Consider the following 25,550-nt stretch of genomic DNA (forward strand, 5'->3'; position numbering starts at 1 on the left):
TGCTCAGTTCCGAAAAAAATGAGAGGGAACATTGGTCATAACACACATAAACACACAGGCACACACACAACAAACATACCTTAACATATAAAGAGCAGATCCTGAACGATCTTTCAAAATAACACATCCACACTAACACACAATGACATTAAAAACTGATGGAAGGCCTACAGTATGAAGGCCTGCTGATCTTGCCTGAAAAGAGATTCAGACATTGTCATCACTTCATGTGTCCTTCAGTTCGACTGATTGCTGAGCATCTCCAAATCCCATTTCCCTGCTGTTCCCTAACAGTACCCCCTCCCTCCTCTATGCCTCCCCTATTCTCCCTCTGCTGATTTAAGTATGAACACACTCCCCCTGATAAATCTCTTCTGCATGTTTCTGCCCAGACCTCCCACAGCCTTTTTCCTCCCAGCTGTTCCAGGTGTGTCCTCTGGGCTTCCCTTCCTCTTTTTCTGCTGTTCCGGCTGTGGCTTCCCTCCCACCTCAGTCTTTCACTGGCTGTTGCAGACGGTACCTCCCAATTTTCCCCCGGCAGTGGCCTTCTTGCGTCTCTTGTTGAGCAGTGGGTTGCTGGAGGTGTCCAGGTCTTTGAGCTTCACCTGGTCGTAGTCCACACGCATGGTGGCCAGAGCACTGGTCATCTCCTCCTGTAGCACACAGAGGGTTATGGAGAAAAGGAGGGTGGGAAATAGAGAAGAGAGAGAGAAGAAGAATCAAAGTGAGGGAGGGTTTATTTCATGATAGATAGAATAAGATAGATAGACAGAAGATAAAGCTCTGCTCTGAATATAGCCGACAGCGTAATAAAGATGAGAGGAGGGAATAAGCCCTCTGTTTCTTAAGATGGCCTCAGACTGTGATGTCTGCCTTGTGGAAGATCAACCACTCCAGAGTCATCTCCAAGGGTTGGGAGCAATTCCATTTCAATATTTTCACACCACAAAAGGACTGAAATTCCACTCACATTTGGAGATATCTACATTGGAAACCATGTGTAATTTTCATTGTATCAACTGTATTTAAAATATTGTCTGGATGTAAACTCAATGCATTCTATGATGATCCTGGGAAGTTCCTGGATGACCAGAGGGTGTCAGTGTTGGTCTGATTCTGACCTTCACGTCGTCCCACATCTCTCTGTCCTCAGTCAAGACCCGTGAGGTGTGGAGCGGTGTGGAGGGAACAACCATGGACTGCTGCAATGACAAAACACAGACACAATTATATAGTATGCATGCACTGTATATGCATGCATACACACACACACACACACACACACACACACACACACACACAAACACACAAACACACAAACACACGCACACACACACACACACTCACATTGATCCAGGGGTGGTTCATAAACTGTGAGATGGTCATTCTGTCGTTGGGGTCTGTCATCAGCAGCTGATGGATCAACTGTTTGGCTGAGGGAAACCAATAAGAGGATAGAGGTCAAAACACACACACACACACACACACACACACACACACACACACACACACACACACACACACACACACACACACACACACACCAGGCCCCAGCCAAGGCTTCTGTTTAGGAATAAGGCACCAGTGACAACATTGGAGGAATACATTGCTATACTAACAAAAAACAAAAGCCAGGGCTAATAGTCTAGTGCAGGGATCATCAACTAGATTCAGCTGCAGACCGATTTGTTTCTTGAGCGGATGGTCGGGGGGCTGGAACATAATAAATAATTATTTGTAAACTGCAAATTGACCGCAAGAAGCCCAAACAGATATAATATTTGACGAAAACATAATAATTTATAACCTTGCTTACATTTGTATACAACCACGTGTCTTTCTATTATGTGTGGGAATACTTGGGAACAGATTTCCAAAATGTAAATAACTTGGAGCTGATTTCCTGGTGTTTTTACCGTCTTTTATGTCCAACAAAGAAAAAGCAAAAAAATAAACATTTTTTGCTCATAAAACTTGGGGGGCCAAATAAAACCACCCACGGGCCGCCAGTTGGGGAACCCTTGTCTAGTGGAAAGGTGACACGACCCAGTCTCACCTTCCTCTGACACCTCAGCCCACTCAGGTTTGGGGAACTCGTACTGGCCCATCCTGATCCTCCGCTTCATCCCGGGAGAGATGGCCTGGCCCGTGTTAGAGTAGAACGGCGGGAACCCACACAGCCTACACAGGAGACAATTGCGTAGAGGTTGATAGTTATTAGGTTGCACTGACTTTCAAACAATTATATAGTATGTATGCACTGTGGGGCGGCGCGCAATTGGCCCAGCGTCGTCCAGGGTAGGGGAGGGAATGGCCGGCAGGGATGTAGCTCAGTTGATAGAGCATGGCGTTTGCAACGCCAGGGTTGTGGGTTTGATTCCCACAGGGGGTATAAAAAAAATAAAAAAAAAGTATAATAATAATGTGACTAACTGTGAGTCGCTCTGGATAAGAGCGTCTGCTAAATGACTAAAATGTAAATGTAATATGCATGCACACACACACACACACACTGTACTCACAGGATGTACATGATGACGCCCAGAGACCACATGTCACATGACTTGTCATATTTCTCCGGGCCCAAAACCTCAGGAGCTTATAAACAGGAACACAGACATATGGAAAATACAATTACTTGTCCAATATATGCAGAATATAGTGACATAAATCTGATTGTTACACATATTCCTATTCCTACAGTAGTTTAGTATTGTAACCCAACTCGCACATAACATTCTGAGAACCATATGTTTCTTAGAGCTTGGTGAAAGCGTGGTTTTCCTATGGTTACTTTGCATACACACTTCCCACAATGTTCTGGGAATGGTGCAGGACAGTTGCTTGGCTTTGGAAATGTTCTCAGCACATTTAAGGAACTTGACAAAATAAAAGTAACATTCCCAGGAAAACTTTCAGGGAACCATAGTAAAACGTTCTCAGAACTTCCGTGCAACCTAAAAATTAACATTGCCAGAACAGGCAAAATGTTCACTTCTGTTTTCAGAACTTTAAAAAAACGGTATGTTTTACGGTCAGAAAACGTATAGCTTCGTTCCCAGAACCAATGGGAAACCAAAAATGTACGTTCCCACAACTTCCAAGGAACCAAATGTGCTAGCTGGGAACTTACCCACATAGTAAGGGGTGTAGCAGGGGGTCTGCAGGAGGTTGTGTAGCGTGGTCTCTTTAGCGAAGCCAAAGTCTGTCAGTTTGAGAGTACCGTTGCTCTTCTGATGAGTGTACAGCAGGTTCTCAGGCTGAGGGAGAGGAAGTGAAAGGTATCTGTCACTGTATGCATAGTATTACTAAATGTATGGCAACTCTGTCATTATCTGCTGCTCTTATCTTGATCTGTGTGTCAGTGTCACATTGCGCATGTGGTCCTCTGTAGCTCAGCTGGTAGAGCACGGCGCTTGTAACGCCAAGGTAGTGGGTTCGAACCCCGGGACTACACAAAAAATAAATAATGTATGCACGAATGACTGTAAGTCGCTTTGGATAAAAGCGTCTGCTAAATGGCATATTATTATTGCTCACCTTGATGTCTCTGTGTGCGATGTTCATGTTGTGGAGAAACTCGATGGCTGTGCCAATATCCCGCATGATTTCTGAGCCCTCTAGAGGAGAGCAGAGATACACAGTCTCAGGACAACACTGTATGTAACATTACACATATACAGCATAGTATGTCCATTCCCAGAAACATGTAGACTCAATCCTTTTTCCTTGGCCCCCTCCCTTCACCTCTCTCAGTGAAAGCCTGGTCCCCTCTGGCCTGGATCCGGCTGAACAGTTCTCCCCCTTGCATACTGGAACCAGAGAAACACATACATTGAGGTAATATTGAGATGCTGTTATGGAGTTATCATTCTAAACATAACACTGCCTATTGTGGTCCTCTGTAGCTCAACTGGTAGAGCCCGGCGCTTGTAACGCCAAGGTAGTGGGTTCGATCCCCGGGACCACCCATACACAAAAATGTATGCACGCATGACTGTAAGTCGCTTTGGATAAAAGCGTCTGCTAAATGGCATATTATTATAACTCTCCTACATTAGAAATGTTTCAAAAAGATAAACTCTGCTACTTGAATAAAAAGCTCTAAAATAATAGTTAAAACAGGAACCATTTAGGAGCACTCTTGATGAGGATGATGTTAGTGGGATAACGTTAGACTGGGAACAGAACAGTCTGCTATGCACAAGCACTTCATCTGCCCCTCTGTCTTTCCATTCTGTCATTATACACATGCTGACATTCAAAAAATCCATACAGACTGTGACTCCTCGATCCTCCTCAATGATCTTTGTCTTTAGAAAAACACGATGAATCACTTTCTGTTATGTGGAAAGAATTGTTGATATGCTATTTTGATTGTGCGTGTGTGTATGCATGTGAGAGATAGCAAGAGTGAGCGAGAGAAGGAGGAAGTGAGTAGGAGAGAGCGATCCAAGTCAAACTCAGTTACAGACTATTCTCCTTCATTAAGCTAGCTGAGTTTAGCTGAGCTGCTATCCTCCTCTGACCGTCTCTGAGACAGGAAAGAGCTGATCATAAAGAGAGATTACTTTACAGGGAGTACCACACGTCACATACACCTCCAGCTCTGAACCATAACAATCCCTGTCTATGACTGACCAGTACACTATACTCCCATGTCTTTAGAAATGCACCTCAGGGGAAATCATTGTTAGTATCTAAAAATTCCACATACACACTTGAGTTAATGCATTATCTCACTGCTCCAAACATGTGTTCTTTATTTCCTTAAAAGTTGAGTGGTCTATTGACCAGACTATGAGAGAATACTACAGTATATCAAGAGAGTCGGGTGTCATCTCTGAGTACTGAGGAGAACCTGTGGTAATCTGTGAGGCACAGGTGGAGCCCCAGCCGTGGCCCAGGCCTGCCCACATACTTGGCCTGCATAGACATACCAAGGCCAAGTGACTGACCTTTCCATCAAGGCTAATGGTATCAGAGAGAAGCTATGAGGGATTGGCACTATGTCAATAGTTTATGGCTAGCGGCTGAGGACAGAGAGATGGGACTTGTATTCCCACATTGCAGAGGATTCTGGGTAAGGTAGTCAAAGAGCTGACAGGACAGGATCCTACCATTCCATGATGATGAGCAGGCACTTCTTCCCATGATGTATGTTCTCGTACAGACTGAGAATACCAACGATGTAAGGCCCCCCCGACACCCGCCAGTGTAGCTCAACCTCCCGCCTCGCCTTGGGACTGTCATAGAGGATCTGGGAAAGAGAGAGAAACAGGGAGAGGTGTAATGTGTTGGAGTGTGGGGAAGGGCAGAGAGTGAGATTGAATTACTTGGAATTCCAACCAGGCACTCGTTCTGTCCTGAAGGGAATTGATCAATCATGACAAAAGAGGCTGGTTGGCCATGCAGCCGAACCTGTCCATTTACATGTAAAAGTGTTAATCATGATGACACTTAACAAGTCCCCTGATCTGCTTGACCTGTCCGTAACAGGACTTCAATGTTATCTTTTCCCTCTTCCAGTTCCCTACCACACATGTTAGGGGGCCTGTTAAGCCATTGCACTCACACACCCTGACCTGAAATGGACATCACACATGCATAGACACAGACACAGATGCACACACGTGCATGCATGCATGCATACACACACACACACACACACACACACACACACACACACACACACACAGTAGACGGCTGGCAGGCCTTGACATAGCACCCGTCTTCCATCAGAGGATATTTTTGGGTGCTGACAGTGACAGAGTGGGCTCCTGCCGGATACCATGCCAGCCCAGTCACAGAGCTGCAGCTGAGAACAGAACAGAACACAGACAGTCTGGAAACCACTCATCCTTTACCACAACCTTACACACTCTTTAACACACCTTTTACAGCTTCAATTATATGATAACGTGGATGGTGAGAAATGTGGAAGCTACTGTACATACATTTCTCTTGCACTTTTGGAGATGGAGTTTCATCTAGGAAGTTGGGGTTTTAGAACGACTGGCAATAAACAGACTTGTATGGTCTCATTCAATAATAGAAGTAATAACTGGAAAACCTGACACCCTCACTTAACAATTAATGAGATCGTTTCTTGAACATAGGGAAAGTATGCAAAAGTTAGGATTTGGCCCTAAGAGACTAGCTCTCATCGTATCCTCATTGATTCATCCATCCAAACTAAATGGCTTATGAGTGGCCAAGGCACATGTTGTTAAGAGCAGCTAATAAAAGACACAGGTCAAACTTCAACCAGAACAATCATCAACCCTTTTTTAAGATATACAATGTTACTATAGGAACTAGGTTTCATATCAACTTCACACAACATAATGAGGGATTCTTCATCTTTGGGTATTTATATTGTGAATGAGTGTGTTTTTATGTGTGTGTTTATCGTGCACATGTGCTTAGTTGTGATTTCTTTAGCATTATAGTGATAGTCTTTCTCTGAAGAGGAAGTCCTTCCCCTTTTGCTGGGAGTGTGTTGAAAGTGGCCTCTTTAACTGATGTCTGTTTAAACTTAACCTCACAACCCACAGTACCCAGGGTAACTATAAAAGAGTGGACCTCATTTCGGCCCTGTATCTGGAGAGCATGTGAGAGAGAGTCTTGGCTACTTTATTGTGTTTTATGGGTTCTCATATGAAGATACAGATAGCTTAGGGCCTTGTGCGCTACATTTCCTGTATAGTGGATAAGAGCGTCTGCTAAATGATTTAAATGTAAATGTAATGTAGGCAAGACTGGAAATGTTGGAAAACTTTAGTACAGGCCCTATGTTCCTCCAGAAACAAAGGGGATTAAAGGTGCTACACATGGGATTTGTATGATTTTTTTGTATTGTAATTTCAGAAAATGTCCATAATATATCTGCAGTAATAGTGGAATGATGTGTGATTGGCTGTGATATTCACCTATTGATTTCTCCCGCCGGGCCGGCTTCTGTTGTCAAAATGGGGAAGCGGTTTGTGGCTGTGTTATCTAGTGGAAACCGGGGCAAGCAGCCAATGTAGAAATCTCTCTGTCATTTCCTGCTTGCTAAAATTCTACACTGTTCACTCAATTTCAGTGCTGAATAGTGTAGGGAATCATTGTTACATCTAAATCGCTGTGAAATATATTTTCAATACCCAAAAATATACTTTTTACAGCTATTTGAAGCTTGTGGACCAAAACCGAAAGTCAGTGGTGGAAAAAGTACCCAATCATACTTGAGTAAAAGTAAAGATACTGTACCTTAATAGAAAATGACTCAAGTAAAAGTGAAGTCTGAATATGCTAAATATATATACTAAATATACTAAGTATCAAAAGTAAAAGTATAAATCATTTCAAATTCCTTATATTAAGCAAACCAAATGGCACCATTTTCTTGTTTTTATTTATTTATGGATAGCCAGGGGCACACTCCAACACATAATTTACAAATGAGGCATTTGTGTTTAGTGAGTCCACCAGATCAGAGGCAGTAGGGATGACCAGTGATGTTCTCTTGATAAGTGTGTGAATTTGACAATTTTCCTGTCCTGCTAAGCATTCAAAATGTAACGAGTACTTTTGGGTGTCAGGGAAAATGTATGGAGTAAAAAGTAAATTATTTTCTTTAGGAATGTAGTGAAGTAAAAGTAAAAGTTGACAAAAATATAAGTAGTGAAGTAAAGTACTGATACCCCCCCAAAAACTACTTAAGTACTTTAAAGTATTTTTACTTAAGTACTTTACAGCACTGCCGAAAGTAAAAGGCTCAAGCGTGAGTCTCCGCCATGTTATGGGGAAATGTGATGTGGTGGAGGTGGGAGACTTGCTTTGAATGCAGCCTAGTGCTGCTGCAATCCATCTAGCTTCCTCATAGGGGAGAAATTCTGAGAAATTCTATGTACGCAAACACAGACAAATGGATGCAGAAACACACCTACGGACACACACACACACACACACACACACACACACACACACACACACACACACACACACACACACACACACGCACGCATGCACGGACACACACACACACACACACACACACACACATTCTCATGACCGACTTTCCTGGGGCTGGAGCCAGAGCTCAGGTTAGTAGGTTAACTCTGCTACACACTACATGTTTAGCCATTTAGCAGACACTCTAATACTTTGAATGCAGCCTAGTGCTGTTGCAATCCATCTAGCTTCCACATAGGGGGAAAATTCAGAGAAATTCTATGTGCGCACACACACACAGACATAGAAACACACACACACACCCACCCACCCAATCACCCACCCACCCACCCACACACACACACACACACACACACACACACACACACACACACACACACACACACACACACACACACACACACACACACACACACACACACACACAAAGCTGAGTGAGTTAATCCTCAGACGGACTCATTTCTAATGTGAGTTGACAGACACTATGGGGGCTAAGAGCACACCTGTCCCTGATTCCTCTCTAAACCAATCAACAGTCTCCCACCACTTCCTTGAAACAATCAGATCCTTCTCCACTGAGGCCCCGGGAGTGAGTCAGGTTTAATCTGTTTACAGTTTTTTTCAATTGCTTACACACTAAAATTAAAACTTTCCCACAATTAGCAAAACCTTACACTCAAGGAGCAAAACACCGGCCTAGATTTGCACAACTGTAAGCACATTGTCAGCTTCACACTTTTTGCTAAACATTACACACAGTGATTTGCAAAACACTAAACACACTTGTATGCATTTGACACAGAAATGTATAATGATGTCATTTCCTTGCAATTTTAAAGCAAAGGCTTTCAAATGAACACACCCATGAACCAATTGGTTAAACACAGCCACCAGGTGTGCACACACACTGGTGCTATTAGTACAGTTTTTTTGGATTGCTTACACACTAAAATTAAAAGTAGTACACTATTAGCAAAACCTTACACTCAAGAAGCAAAACATCAGCCCATATTTGCACAACTATAAGCACATTGTCAACCTTACACTTGTTGCAAAACTCTACACACAGTGATTTGCAAAACACTAAACACACTTAACATACATTACACACAAAAATCTATCATGAAGTCACGTCCTTGCAATACCAAAGCACTGACTGTCAAATTACCACACCGTCCAACCAATTGGTTCAACACAGTCATCAGGTGTGCAAACACTTGTTTGCTTAATTGTAGACACACCAATCAGGTGTATAAGCACTATAAAAAGCAGCAGGTGAGTTCATCGGTCTTCAAGCACAATGGAAAGAGTCAGAGAAAGAGTAAGACGAGGAGGAGGAGGAGGACGACGAGGAGAACGAGGAGGACGAGGAGAACGAGGAGAACGAGGAGGACGAGGAGGAGAACGAGGAGGAGGAGGACGAGGAGAACGAGGAGAACGAGGAGGACGAGGAGGACGAGGAGGACGAGGAGGACGAGGAGGACGAGGAGGAGGACGAGGAGAACGAGGAGGAGGAGGAGGAAGGGGAGGAAGAGGAAGAGGAAGAGGAAGAGGAAGACAAGAAGGTGCTCAAAGAGGACCGAATCTGACAAATGAGATCCGCGCAACACTGGTTGACCACATTGTCAACCACGGCCTGACGCTGAGGGAGGCTGGACTGCGAGTACAGCCAAATCTAAGCCGATATACAGTGGCAAGTGTGATGAGAACATTTCGACTGGAAAATAGGTATTGTAAAAATATCATATCAAAAACATCTGCACGGTTTCAGTAACTGCTTACAGTACTATATTCTATGCACTATCAGCACTTCTGTTACCTTTTCCTGTGAAATTACTGTACTATTGTATACTGTTTTTTTTTCTACATAGGATTGAGGGTCAGGGACGACAAGGGGGAAGGCCTCCTATGTTCACAGAACAGCAAGAGAGGGAGATAGTAAACATGGTTTTGGCCAACAATGCTATAACACTCAAGCAGCTCCAAGCTAACATTGTCAATAACCACGCCATTTTCAACGATATCCATCAGGTCTCAACATCAACACTGGCACGCATCCTAAAAAAATAACATATTCAAATGAAGCAAATTTATCGAGTGCCTTTCGAGCGCAATTCCGAAAGGGTGAAACGACTGCGGCATGATTATGCAGAGGTATGTATTCACTTTAGCAGTGTGATCTTGCATACTGTCTCATAATCTTTTACTGTACTGTAATATGTATACTAGATCTACACTGAACTACACAATTTTGCCTGACACTGTTTTTCAGAGAGTTTTACGAATGGATGGAGAGGAGATCCAGCATGAGTTCATTTACGTAGATGAGGCTGGGTTCAACCTGACGAGAACACGAAGGAGGGGAAGAAACATCATTGGCCACAGGGCTATAGTCAATGTCCCAGGGCAACGTGGGGGTAATATAACACTCTGTGCAGCCATTACACAGAATGGGGTCCTCCACCGCCATGCCCATATGGGCCCTTACAACACAGCACTCATACTTACATTCTTGGACCAATTGCACAACATAACAGCAGCAAATCAAATCGATCATATGCAATACATTGTTGTCTGGGACAATGTGTCTTTCCACCGCTCTGCTCTGGTTCAGAACTGGTTTCAGCAACATCCACATTTCACTGTCCTATATCTTCCACCATACTCTCCATTCCTCAACCCTATAGAAGAGTTTTTCTCGGCATGGCGGTGGAAGGTATATGATCTCCGTCTCCAGGCTGAGGTACCCCTCATCCAAGCCATGGAGGAGGCCTGTGACCAGATGGAGGTAGCAGCAATGCAAGGATGGATTCGTCATTCAAGACGTTTCTTTCCAAGGTGTCTTGCTAATGACAACATTGCCTGCGATGTTGATGAAATTCTCTGGCCAGATCCAGCTAGGCGAAGAGACAATGTCTAGTTATTTATTTTTATTTTTTTTGAAACTTACAATACGTAAAGTGACGTTTGGTTACAGTATTATGAATCTCCATGTCAACATTTTGGGCGTGTTGAGAAATAAATGAGTTTCTTCAGTCTGCAACATTGGTCTTGTGTAGTGTTTGGTGAATTTACATTATATTTGTACTTTGTTGAGAGTAGCCTACTCTAATCATAGGGAAGTAGAAGTGCTAAAAGTGTTTTAGGTTTATCACAGCAGAGTGTAACTCGTGCAAACAGAGTATAGTAATGTGAAACGTGTGTGTTTCATATGGTAACAAAGTGTGGTTTTTAAAAAGAAGTGTATAGTTTTTACAAGAGTGTTTAATTTTGCAAAGGATCTGTAGTGTTTTGCTAATTGGGTGTGTGGTTGTGCTAATTGTGTGTAGTGTTTTGAAAACACGGGCCCTGTTTTGAAAATCGTGCTTAAGCAATCAAAAAAAACTGTAATTGTAGACACACCAATCAGGTTTAAGCACTATAAAAAGGCAACAGGTAAGTTCACCTGTCTTCAAAAAAAATGGACGGTGTCAGAGGAAGAGGAAGAGGAAGAGGGAGAGGGAGAGGAAGACCTGGAGGAGGGGTAGGACATGCACAAAGAAGAAGACAACCAAATCTGTTTAATGAAATTTGTGCTACAATTGTGGACCATGTAATAAACCACGGACTAACACTGAGGGAGGCTGGACTGAGAGTACAGCCTAACCTAAGCAGGTACACGGTGGCATCAATAGTTCGGACATTTCGTCAAGAGCACAGGTGAGAAACGTATCTTCTGTCAACAGAAAATCCATAGTTTACTGCATGTACTATATCAACAGTTTTGGTATCTATTCCTGTATCATTTTATAGTAAGCTACATGTATTTTGTTTGGCCAACATAGGATTGAACGTCGAGAACACCAAGGAGGGAGGGGCCCCATATTCACACAGGAGCAAGAGAGAGAGATCATAAACCTTGTTTTGGCCAATAATGCAATCAGACTTAGAGAAATTCAAGCCCATATTGTCAATGATCACCGAATTTTCAATAATATCCAACAGGTCTCTCTGTCAACAATAGCCCGTATCCTTAAAAAACATCAAGTTCTGATGAAACAACTGTATAAAGTGCCATTTGAAAGAAATTCAGACAGGGTGAAAGGCCTGCGGCGTGAATATGTGGTGGTACGTTTTGTTCACTGACTGTAGTATTGTGTACTGCACACATAACCTTTTTACTGTACATGTAATTTTACTGTATAGCAGACCTACAGTCCATTGATCTACACAATGTGATCTTTTGCTGTATTTCAGAGTTTTGCAAATGGATGCAGAGGAAGTCCCGCATGAGTTTATATACATTGATGAGGCTGGATTTAACCTGACAACAGTGAGAAGAAGGTGAAGAAACATCATTGGCCACAGGGCTATTGTCAATGTATCAGGGCAACGTGGGGGTAAAATTACCCTTTGTGCTGCCATTACACAGAATGGGGTCCTCCACCGCAATGCCAACTTGGGTCCTTACAACACTGACCTCATTCTTACATTTTTAGACATATTACACAATATTATCACAGCAGCAAACCAAAGGGACCAGATGCAATACATTGTCGTCTGGGACAATGTAGCTTTCCATCGTTCTGCTCTGGTCCAAAACTGGTTTCATCAACACCCACAATTTACAGTTCAATACCTTCCACTATACTCCCCCTTCCTAAACCCCATCGAAGAGTTCTTCTCAGCATGGCGGTGGAAGGTTTATGATCTCCGGCCCTATGTCCAGATGGCCCTCATTCAAGCTATGGTGGAAGCATGTGATGAAATTGAAGCAGCATCCATACAAGGGTGGATTCGTCACTCCAAAAGATTCTTCCCACGTTGCCTTGCAAATGAAAATATAGCCTGTGATGTTGACGAGGCCCTGTGGCCAGATCCAGCTAGGCGGAGAGATGTTTAGGTTATTTTTCTTTTTTATTCGGTACTGAACTGGATATGTAATTTAAGTTACAGTATTACTGTAAGCTTACAGTACAATGGTACGTTCAGTAATACTGTATGAAAACTGGAAAATGTTTTGTTATGAATGTTTTGTTGAAATGTTCAGTATTGACTGACTTGAGTACATGAAAATAAATACATATTTTCATTAGTCTGCACAATTGGTGTCATGTGGTGTTGGTGAATTTATTTTTACACTTTCTCAGTGTAAATGCTAAAAGTGTTTTAGGTTGAGCACAGGAGTGTTTAACTGATTCAAACAGAATCAGACCATATGATGGTTGGGTTTATGTTATGACAACAAAATAAGGTTTTTATAAGACATCGTATAGTTTTGACAAAAGTGTTCCATTTTGCAAATGATCTGAGGTGTTGTGCTACTTTGGTGTAGTGTTGTGCTAATTGTGTGAAGGGGTTTGAAAAACCGGGCCCTGTTTTCAAAATTGTGCTTAAGCAATTGAAAAAAACTGTAAATAGCTCAGCCCCTCCTAACATAGCATTGTGTCCTGCTATTGTAACGATCCCGGCAGTCTGAGTCGGGTCCTGTCTGTGGACTAGTTTTTCTGCTCGGGATCTCCAGTTTCCCGAGGGTTCTGGAACGCTCCGGGGAGCTCTCTTGATTTCCGCACCTGCATCCCATCAGCAATCTGCACACCTGGTCCTGATCATCACCCTTCTTAGGCTCTGGCCTAACATCCATTCCCTGCCGGATCGTTAGCCATGAACATCACTCGTCCGGAACCTTCATCCAACCTCTGCCTGGTGGTCGGCGGCTGCCGGGCCATGATTGGAACAACCACTGCACCCCCAACAACTAATCAACGCCGCCCGCTCTGTTCCCTGGATTATTCAGCATCACTCTTGAATTTGTAAATAAACACTCACCTTCGTTTCAACTTACCTTGTCCTGGTCTGCTTCTGGGTTCTGGCTTTGTAACTCGTGACAGAACGATCCGGCCAGTAATGAACCCAGCGGACCTGGACTCTGTTCGCCATGCCATTACCCATCAGGAGAAGATGTTGGGCCATCATAGCACGGAGCTACAGGAGATCGCGTTGGCAGTTCGGAACCTTTCTACCGGTCTGACGGAGGTCCAGAACCAGCGCAAGTTTCCGGTGGAGGATCCACTACCGGTTTCACCCATCTCGCCTGCCGCTTCTGGAGCTGTGTCCTTCCGTGAGCCCAAGGTTCCGACGCCGGATAAATATGAGGGGGAGCTGGGAAGATGCCGTTCTTTCCTTATGCAGTGTGGGTTAGTGTTCGATCTACAGCCCTACTCTTATGCCACAGACAAGGCTAGGATAGCCTTCGTGATTGAGTTACTGCGTGGTCGAGCGCTGGAGTGGGCTTCAGCCGTTTGGGAACGACAAGACCCCTGCATGGCTTCATACCAGGGGTTCACGGCCGAGATGAGGAAGCTCTTCGACCATTCCGTCCGAGGGAGGGACGCAGCTAGGCGCCTGTTTTCGCTTCACCAAGGAACTCGCAGCGTGGCCGACTTCGTGATCGAGTTCAAGACGTTGGCTGTGGAGAGTGGGTGGAATGAGGAGTCTCTGCAAGCGGCCTTTTACCAGGGTCTGTCGGAGCAGCTCAAGGATGAGTTGATCTCCTATCCGGAGCCTAGTGACCTGGATAGCTTGGTAGCCTTGTCTATTCGGGTGGATAATCGAGTCCGAGAGCGAAGGAGGGAGAAGCAATGGGTTCCGTCCAATCGATCAGCTTCTCAGGTTCCAGTCGGGTCGGGGATTGGACCAGAACACGTCGATCATTCTCCACCACAAAGGATTAGTGGAGAGGTCCTCTCTCCCGATTCTGAACCCATGCAAGTGGGGCGGCACGGGTTAACCAAGGAGGAGCGTCAACATAGACGTAAGACCAACTGCTGCCTCTACTGTGGTAGCTCGGGACATTACATCTCCACTTGTTCCCGGCGGTCGTCAAACTGCCCGGCTCGCTAAAGTTGGGAGGACTTTTAGCGAGCCAGTTTCAACCTCTCAGTACCTCTGTCAGACCCCGTTTCCGGCTACCCTTGTGAACAGGAATCAGAGCTTAGCGATTAACGCTTTTATCGATTCAGGTGCCGATGGAAGCTTTCTTGATGCCGAGTTGGTGGAACAGCTGGGGCTTTCCAAGGAGCAATTGCCGGAAGCCATTGAAGCGACCACTCTGAACGGCAGTAGTCTGGCACGTATCACGATGAGGACTGAACCGGTTAAGATGCTGTTGTCGGGGAATCATTCGGAGATGATTTCATTCTTCATTCTGCCGTCTTCCCATGTTCCTCTGGTCCTTGGATACCCCTGGCTGAAGGAACACAATCCCACGTTCGATTGGGTGACGGGCAAGGTAACGAGTTGGAGCCTTGATTGTCATGCTAACTGTCTCAAGACTGCCTGTCCCCATTCGGTTCCCAGTCAGGTGATTGAGGCTAAACCCCCAGATTTGTCCCTGGTTCCCGAGACGTATCACGATTTGGGGGAAGTGTTCAGTAAGCAGAAGGCTCTGTCACTCCCTCCCCACCGACCATATGATTGTGCCATCAACCTGTTCCCTGGAGCTGTCTACCCCAAGGGAAGGTTATACAGTATCTCCCGCCCTGAACGTGAGGCTTTGGAGACCTACATCAAGGAGTCCCTAGCTGCTGGTCTCGTTCGTCTCCTCGTCATCACCCCCTGGGGGCAGGATTCTTCTTTGTGGGTAAGAAGGATGGCTCTCTTCGACCGTGTATTGATTATCGGGGGGTTGAATGACATCACGGTCAAGAACAAGTATCCCCTGCCCTTGATGAGTTCTGCCTTCGACTCCTTACAGGGTGCTACGGTGTTCACCAAGCTAGACCTACGCAATGCGTATCACATGGTCCGGATCAGAGAGGGAGATGAGTGGTTGACGGGTTTCAATACACCGATGGGTCACTTCGAGTATCAGGTGATGCCGTTTGGACTGACCAATGCTCCAGCGGTATTCCAGAGTATGGTGAACGACGTCCTGAGAGATATGATCGGTCTCTTTGTGTTTGTTTACCTGGATGACATTCTGATCTTCTCGAAGGAACCTTCCGACCACGTCCAGCATGTCCGGCAGGTTCTGCAGCGATTGTTGGAGAATCGCCTGTTCGTGAAGGCCGAGAAGTGCGAGTTTCACACCCACACGACATCCTTTCTCGGGTACATCATCTCCAGGGGAGAGATTAGGATGGACCAGGAGAAGGTTAGAGCGGTTCTGGAATGGGCCCAGCCCGGTACGAGATTGCAGCTCCAGAGATTTTTGGGGTTTGCGAATTTCTACCGCAGATTCATCCGGGATTACAGCCGTGTGGCCGCTCCGTTAACTGCCTTGACTTCCAGTATCAGGAGCTTCAAGTGGAATCCGGAGGCGGATCGAGCGTTTCTGGATTTGAAGAGGCGATTCACCAACGCACCGATTCTCTCTCAACCGGACACGGCCCGTCAGTTCGTCGTTGAAGTGGACGCGTCTGATGTGGGAGTTGGCGCCATCCTGTCGCAGCGATGCTCCACGGACAGTAAACTCCATCCCTGCGCCTACTACTCGTCGCCTTTCGCCTGCGGAGAGGAATTACGATGTGGGTAACCGGGAGCTTCTCGCGGTGAAACTTGCCTTGGAGGAGTGGCGCCACTGGTTGGAGGGGCGGAGCAACCGTTTATTGTCTGGACTGACCACAAGAATCTTGCTTACGTGCAATCGGCTAGACGTCTCAACTCCCGTCAGGCCAGGTGGTCGTTGTTTTTCGGACGATTCAATTTTTCCCTGACGTTCCGACCTGGATCTAAGAACGGCAAGGCGGACGCCTTGTCTCGGATGTTCTCCAAGACGGAGGAGAGTGGGTCCAAGACCGAGACAATTCTCCCCCGGAACTGCGTCGTGGGAGCTGTTAGGTGGAAGATTGAGGAGGAGGTGATGGCGGCTCTTCGGACGCAGCCCGGTCCCGGTAACGGTCCACCCGGTCGGTTGTTTGTGCCTGAGTCGGTTCGTCCTGCGGTCCTCAAATGGTCCCACGCCAGCAAGATGGCTTGTCACCCTGGCGTGGCTCGGACGATGGCGTTTCTTCGCAGACGTTTTTGGTGGCCTGCCATGGCCGAGGATACTCGGGGTTATGTTGCTGCCTGTCCAGTGTGTGCGCAGAATAAGAGTACCAATCGGCCCAGCTCTGGACTACTTCACCCCCTTCCTATTCCCCGGCGACCATGGTCGCATCTGGCCCTGGACTTTGTCACTGGGTTGCCCGCTTCTGAGGGGAACACGGTCGTTCTGACTATCGTGGACAGATTCAGCAAGTTCGCCCACTTTGTGCCAATTGCCAAGCTTCCCTCTGCCTCGGAGACGTCCGAGATCCTGGTTAGGGAGGTTTTCAGGGTCCACGGGTTGCCCAGTGATATCGTTTCCGACCGTGGCCCTCAGTTTACCTCTGCTGTCTGGAAGTCCTTCTGTTTGGCCATTGGAGCTACAGTCAGTCTCACATCTGGTTTTCACCCCCAATCTAATGGTCAGGCGGAGAGAGCCAACCAGAAGATGGAATCCACGCTACGCTGCCTGGCCTCTTCCAACCCCACCTCCTGGGTCTCTCAGTTGCCTTGGGTTGAGTATGCCCACAATACTCTCCCCTACCTCTGCCACTGGGATGTCTCCCTTCCAGTGCCTGTATGGCTACCAACCTCCCTTGTTCCCTTCTCAGGAGAAGGAGCTCTCAGTGCCTTCTGTTCAGGCCCATATTCGCCGTTGCCACCGGACCTGGCATCGGGCCAGAAAGGCACTCCTTAGAGTTTCGGACCGGTATCAGCTCCAGGCGAATCGTCGCCGGATCCCCGCCTCCCACCTACACCATCGGAGATAGGGTCTGGTTGGCCACACGGGGATCTTCCTTTACGGACTGAATCTAGGAAGTTGTTACCGAAGTTCATTGGTCCGTTTGTGGTGGAGAAGGTGATCAATCCGGTGGCAGTTCGACTCAAACTCCCGAGGACGCTCAGAGTCCATCCCACCTTTCATGTCTCCTGCCTCAAGCCTGTTTTCCTCAGTCCTCTGTTGCCTCCTCCGCCTCCTCCTCCTCCTCCTCGGATGATCGGAGGTGGTCCTGCCTACACGGTGCGACGCATCATGGATTCCAGACGGCGGGGCCGGGGTTTCCAGTATCTCGTGGACTGGGAGGGGTATGGTCCTGAAGAGAGGAGTTGGATTCCGCGGCGACAGATCCTAGATGCTGACCTCATCCGTGACTTCTACCGCCTCCATCCTGGCGCTCCGGGGAGTCCGCCCGGTGGCGTTCGTCGGAGGGGGGGTACTGTAACGATCCCGGCAGTCTGAGTCGGGTCCTGTCTGTGGACTAGTTTTTCTGCTCGGGATCTCCAGTTTCCCGAGGGTTCTGGAACGCTCCGGGGAGCTCTCTTGATTTCCGCACCTGCATCCCATCAGCAATCTGCACACCTGGTCCTGATCATCACCCTTCTTAGGCTCTGGCCTAACATCCATTCCCTGCCGGATCGTTAGCCATGAACATCACTCGTCCGGAACCTTCATCCAACCTCTGCCTGGTGGTCGGCGGCTGCCGGGCCATGATTGGAACAACCACTGCACCCCCAACAACTAATCAACGCCGCCCGCTCTGTTCCCTGGATTATTCAGCATCACTCTTGAATTTGTAAATAAACACTCACCTTCGTTTCAACTTACCTTGTCCTGGTCTGCTTCTGGGTTCTGGCTTTGTAACTCGTGACAGCTATCCACAGAGGAAATCTCATATTTTCCTTCATAGACCTCCATAGACCTTCTCACGCACACTGGCACATGCAGCATCAATAGTTTCACACACTGCTGCAAATGAGGAAGTTTAGAGACTGTTCAAGGTTGAGGGCAGTCTGGATATTGATGTGTGTGTCTCAGTAACAGAGCTTGTTACCCTACCTTTCCCTTTATAATTCTTTCCAGCCAATAAAGCAGAGGTCATAAAAGTGAAAGAGTAAATAAAGCAGAGAGATAGGTGTGAGACTGCAGGATTTATACTGCTGTAGTAAGTAGTTAGGGAAGAACAGATGAAACTCCAGTAATTAAAAATAACATAAACTAACACGTATCCTGAAGGTGTGCTGGAGAGAATGTTAAGAGGAAGAGCTACTGCTGATATTAGATTAGGAGCCTTATATGATACTCAAGAGATAACAGGATTCCACTAGAAGCCAAATGTAGCTAAATCTATAGTAATTACATATAGGCTACACAGGTAGGCATTGTACTAATATAGTAATACCACTTTGTGGTATGTAGCCAGGTATAATCCTGAAATATACATTCACCTGAACAGAACATGTTTCTACTATAATGCTTATCATCACACCATCCATCTCTGACTAACAGTTTTTATACTCATAACCGACTTTCCTGGGGCTGGGGCCAGAGTTCAGGTTAGTAGGTTAACTCTGCTACACACTACATTTTTAGCCATTTAGCAGCCACTCTGATCCAGAGCAACTAGGGTTAAGTGCCTTGCTCAAGGGCACATTGACAGATTTTTCACCTAGTCGGCAAGGGGATTCGAACCAGCGACTTTTCGGTTACTGGTCCAACACTCTTAACCGCTAGGCTACCTGCCTCTAGGCTAACTGCAACTACAGTCTCTCAAATCACTTTAATGTGAAACAAAACCATAGTCATTTAAGTGGGCCTCAACGGAAGCACAGATGGACCACAACCCTGCCAACCCAGCCAAGAAGTTGCATAAGCCCTGCCAATAAGTATAAACCCTGCCAGTGGTTTATAATATAATAACAACAACCACAAACATAAACAGAAGCTGAGGAAGCTGAAGAGTGAGCTAAAACCACATAGATGCAAATCCCTAAAAGGAGATTAATCAAAAAACAATTTGAAAGAAGGAGAGCTTGGCTATGAAGAGAGTGCAGTAAAAGTTTGGCTGGAGAAAACTGGAGTTCCAGAATGGAACATTCCCCTGCCAAATAAAGGTTATAATGGAACATACAGTGAATGGAATCTCGGGAGTTCATTCATGGAACAACAATGGGTCTTTTTAGGCTAGACACAGACTCTTAGAGCTGGCAGCCAGGCAAGTCTAAGACGAGAGAACCCTGATCGCTGTAATTGAATTAGATTAAAAGGATGGCTTCCCTTCAGGTTTAGTAGAGTGGATTAAACCTATACCCATCCATTACACTTAGCACTCAAGAGTGGACTTAATTAAAAAGTGACTGAGCTGGACAGCCCTTCATCCCCATGACTCGTTCTGTCTATGCCTGTTTGTATTGTGGTTAAAAATAAAGGGGAAATTGAGTCGTAAATTACCAGGAGTGTCAATGTGATACTTTATGCACAAGGCTCACCCAGGCTTATACAAACAGAGGCTGGCTTCTGTACAATCACAAAAACATAAACGCAAACTCACAAACACCACCACACCCCTGCCAGAATATTTTCCAATCCACATTTCACACTTTGTGTTTTATTTGGCATACAGTGGGTGGTGTCCATTCCCTGCAGTCAATATTGAAATGCTTTCCATTACTCTCACTCTCCAAGCTCTTAAATTGGATCTGAGTGAGAGCCCATGTAGGGCAGCTTTGCCCTGTGGATCCATGGGTAGTTCCTGGTCACCGTGACCAGAGAGGAAGAGGCGAAGCGAGAGGGTCAACTCCGCCCAAAATCTGTCTGCACAGATTAAGCAGACTTGGTCTGCTTAACGATTATAGTGTTAAGCAGACCAAGTAAGGAGTTTTTGTATGGGGGGCAATGAGAGAGTGTCGAATTTGGTCAAGATAAAAAGTGAATTGCTATTTTGATAGGTGAGGCTTATTTGAACAAATAGAAGTTTCATAATACTTAGGTTTTTTACAAGTGTATTGATATGTTTTCTACGAAATATCAATGGCTAGCTAGAACTTTCCCACCTGATCTCGCCTCCTCCCGCCTATCTTTCGCCTTTGCGGACATGTATTTCCATTGTTAGAGTGGTCAGTCAACCATCTTGTGAATATAATAGATCATCTTTGCTGTGACCTGCTCCGGGTCCTCTCTGACCGTGGGAGCTATGATCAGGCACCTGGTGAGACACCCAGCTATGACTGCAATTAAAATGCTTAACACAGCTTCTTATGAGCAATAGGCAACTATACCAGACAATGTAAGTCAGCAGGCCAACATTCAGTCCTGACTGATTGCACTCTGCTGTATGTTGTCTCAAACACTGGAAATAACCTCTAATAATAATAATAATAGTTTATTTTATATATATTTTTAGGGGATAGATCAGCTTTAATACTGCAGATAGATTGTGGCTTCCATCAATGAAATTGTCTGCATCACTTCCAATCCCCCATATCTTTTTTTGTAAATATATATATATAAAATATATAAATAAAAAATATATATTTTCCTTTATTATTTTCCCCTAACCCTGCCACCCCCCCTCTAATTGGAGTAAACTAATGGACAACAACACTTAGACTTCTACTTCCGGCTTATTCATACTATATCCATTTTACGGACACAGTATATTTTACAATAGTTATCTTTTGTTTGTTTTTAGTCTCATCCTTCAGCTACCCTCAACCCCTTCCATCTATCTCTGAACACCATCCAGTTTTGATTTCTATTTGCCATATATTTTTCAACTTATGTTTCACAAATGTTCTGAATCTTTCTATTCTCATAGTTTCTACACATTGTAAATTAAAGATACACATTTTTGCTAAGAGTATTATTACATTATTGATCGATTGACTATGACTTTTTAAATCACCCAGCAGTGCTATTTGCAGAGTTAGCTCCTGGTAAATGTTGCAATTCTTCAGCCATTCCTGAACCTGCGACCAAAAACAAGCTACATATGGACAATACCAAAACAAATTATCTAATGATTCTATATATATAACATTCTATTGGTTGCAAGAATTTTGTATAATAATTTAAATTGAAAAACTCTAGATTGACAAGATTGATTTGAATTCAGGACAATTCCGGACACATAATACTATTTTTTCTGTCATCCCCTGTAAAATGACCTGCTCTCTTCCCTTCTCCTATCTCTCTCTTCTCCGATTCTGTACTGTATCCAATCTTTTTATCCTGACCCCCGCCCCCCTCTTGTCCTTTGTGTGTGACTCTATGCTCCTGGTTTGGGGATTCTGATCCGTCTGGATTACTGTAGGCCAGCCATATTCAAAAGGAGCACCGCGGGTCAGATCTGGACCCAGAACAGGGTAAATACGGACCACGGGTCCCGACTATTAAAATAATATAGGTATTTATTTATTATGAATTCAGTCGAGATTCAACTCCTGGTATCATATGAACACACATAAAAGAGAAAAGAGCTTTAAAACTGCTACATTTTCCCTTCGTTACATGGCAAAAATGTAGAATTGCAGGAAATGAGCTTTAAAACTGCAAAAACATTTTATCTGCCAACAAGATGGTTGTGAACAGTTTGGGTTTGCAAGGGTTGCGCAGGTGGGGGTTTGTTACTACGCCGATAAATAACAATATCCATCTAGACCTTTGCCACCTAGGAAATTGTGTGACCAGACCTCCTGAAATAGTATTTGAGTACCCCTGCTGTAGGCAGTAAATCTCTGCCTCTGTAACCCTGTACTGACAGGTGACAGCTTTCCATTGCTTGGCCAGAACAACATGAGTTTGTGTGGTGTGTGATGAGAAAACTTATGCTTTAGCTCAGTAGGCTAACAGTGTCTTGCTTCATGCCAATGTTGTTGCCGCTCAACCAGAATAGTAACATGCAAAGCATACACGTGCAGGGGTTGGAGCCGGTTCAGCGAACAGAACCAAAACCTGAAAATAATGAACATTTTCAAGGAACAGAACCAAAACCGAGAACAAAAGGGATCTATACAGTTCTGGAACAGAACCATTATTTTAAAAGCACGGGAACTGGTTAATAACATTATTTTACGTTCTGGGCATTGTTTTCCAGTCCCACAAAAAACGAAAAACAAAGCACCTATGCAAAGCCCTCACTGTCACTCAAAAACGTATTCCAGTGTCTGCCTGCCTGCCAGCTGAAAATCTTTACCAGTGTGTGTGTAGGCTGCCTGCCACTCTCCCTCCCTCCGAAGCATGAATAGTCTGCTGTAGCTACTGATGTCCAACGTTAGTTAAACCAACTCTTTGAAGTTCAAAGACATTCAAAGTTCTTTCATAGAAGCTGCTCCTCCGTAGGTATAATTCTGTGGGCCTAATTCAGATAATGCATGTCATAACAACAAGATGTCCAGCGCTTCATTACCAGCACTATCCTCGTCCAATGGCCGATGAGCACCGATACGTTTTATCTATAATTTATTTTCATTATTTCTCTTCATATGACAAGGATTAAAGAGGATTTGCCAGTAGATTGTCGACTTGATTCGTGATGATGACTGCTAGCTAAAATTTTGAAAGTATGATGGTGACATGATCAGTCCAATCAAAGCTACTGTAGATATAATGTGATTTGACGTCATTTTATCTGTGGCCAATGACCTTGAGCCTTCTTGGATGGGCACTTCTAATGTAACTCTATGGCAGCACCCAAGGGGCTTGAATTTTCGAGCTCTACCCTTAGATTTGGCGGTGACATGAGTGACAGAACCCTGAGCCAATCACGGCGCAACTAGAGAACATTACCAACCCCTACGCTCCGTATTTTGCACAAATATCAAACAGCTGATTGTTGAGTTGTGGCTGACAATGTGGCTGTCAATGAACAGTAGGCAGTAGCTAAAAGGCCTTTCACAATATAAATACAAAGATGAGTGAGTGCCACTGGAAAGTTGGTGGGCTATAATTCCAACTCATAGTGTATCCACTATGAGTTGTTTCCTCCGTCCTCCCTCAGCCCCTGGTGTTCAGGGCTGAGCCCTGAATGTTATGAAACTCTGGTGATGCCCCTGCCAGCCAGCACACACACACACACATAGAAGATGTATTACACACACTTGGATACCGGTACACTACAGACACTAGTTGCCCATGTTTATTACTGTGTTATTACACCACTATGGCTTTCCTTGCTTTTCCCCAATATAATACTTATTTACAATGTCATGCTAGTACTTGGCACATGGTGAATGAGTTAGTATACTGTTAGAAAAAAGGGTTCCAAAAAGGTTTTTCAGCTGTCCCCAACCTGTTTTGGTTCCAGTTAGAACCGTTTTGGGTTCCATGTAGAACCCAAAAAGGGTTCTACCTGGAACCAAAAACGGTTCTTCAAAGGGTTCTCCTATGTAGACAATCAAATAACCCTTTTATGTTCTAGATAGCATCTGTATAGGCAGAGAGAAATCTGATAAGAAACTCAGGTCAAAGTTCCTAAGTTGAACATTAGTTTTTCTAGTTGATTTGATCTTCACTGGGGAAAATGCAAAATCTCAATACGACCAAATGGCATCAGGACTCAAACTCCGAGTGAGCAACAGCCTATTTCCATAGGTAGGTGATGTTACCTTCAGTGCGCACTTCTCCCCCGTCTTCTTATTGGTGCATTCCAGAACCTTCCCATTGATCCCAAACCCAAGGACCTGACTAGATATCTTATAATCGTCTGTCACCGCGTTACGCTTTATCTCCAATTTGGGGTAAACGGACATGGGGAAGTGCGTGGAATCCGTGTCCTGTGCCGTCGACACTGCGCTGTCAGTTGGGGCTGGCTGGGTTGGAGGTTCTGATGGGAAGTCTGGTTCTGGCTCAGCCTTCGGCGGTTCTGAAAGTTTCTCCTTACCAATACCATTTTGTAGCATGGTCACACAGATGTCGTGTCTCTGTGAGTGGTCCCCCAGGATAAAAGAACGGACCTCAATAGGCTAATATGATTCGCAAGTGAAATGACGCGCTTGTCCGTAATTTACGCCAAGCAGAAATGACTCCCAGACACCGCAAAGGGCGCGCATTCGGTAGTCACTTTCGCTTGGCCAGTTCCTGTGTGCCTTGGGATGTTTAAAACACTTGAAAAGACAACAGCCTACGAAACAATAGTCCCACTATTAAAAAAGTTTTATACTAAAAGTTTTCAAAAATTGAAAAATAAAATTGAAAAATACTTTACAGGAGGCTTATATACTACAGTAGCCTATTGACATTCTTCAACCAATTATTCAATTCAAGTTCAATTCAATAATCCTGTATATCCACGGGTTTTAAAAAAATATCACAATAAACATGTCCACATCTGAGTAGGCTATAGTAGAAAATAGGGATTTCTTGTCTGATGACTTCGGTTAAACTGGCCTCGTCACTTTCCAACGTCCTTCCGTTACATTCACATGGGCTACTGACTGGGGAGCTTGCGTAAGCATTACCCTCTACTTAAATCATATTTCTCTACCGGCTGTCTCTTAAAGGAGCGGTACAGTTGGCAAATAATTAGTAGTCAGGGTAGGGTTGAGTTGAATGGAATCAAATAAAAATGTTTCCCCTGAAGACTAACTACAAGTAGGCTAGTTTCTATGCAATAAATTCTATACTCAGATGTCAGATTACTGTATATGTTGGATTAGGTGTTTAAAATGACTGCCAGTGTTAGCTAAGCAGGTGATGCCACCTGCTTCAGTTTTCAAGGATATCCATCCATCTCTCCTTACACCCACCCCTCTATATACACTACATGACCAAAAGTATGTGGACATCACTTAAAAATAGTGGATTTGGC

At 44.8% G+C, this 25,550-nt stretch overlaps 1 protein-coding gene across 1 annotated transcript; it reads right to left on the reverse strand.

The window, feature by feature from the left end:
- Positions 1 to 25,159, reverse strand: LOC121578215 (MAP kinase-activated protein kinase 2). Its single transcript, XM_041892420.1, has 10 exons — positions 24,349 to 25,159; positions 5,121 to 5,260; positions 3,748 to 3,812; positions 3,541 to 3,620; positions 3,134 to 3,260; positions 2,523 to 2,598; positions 2,057 to 2,181; positions 1,348 to 1,433; positions 1,122 to 1,202; positions 1 to 653 (listed from the first exon to the last, which is right to left on the reverse strand). The coding sequence occupies exons 1-10, from the start codon at positions 24,640 to 24,642 to the stop codon at positions 498 to 500; spliced, it is 1,230 nt and encodes a 409-aa protein (XP_041748354.1). The 5' UTR covers positions 24,643 to 25,159; the 3' UTR covers positions 1 to 497.
- Between the last annotated feature and the right edge of the window lie 391 nt (positions 25,160 to 25,550).

The sequence above is a fragment of the Coregonus clupeaformis genome, chromosome 12, assembly GCF_020615455.1.
Source record: "Coregonus clupeaformis isolate EN_2021a chromosome 12, ASM2061545v1, whole genome shotgun sequence".
NCBI classification, from domain to species: Eukaryota; Metazoa; Chordata; class Actinopteri; order Salmoniformes; family Salmonidae; genus Coregonus; species Coregonus clupeaformis.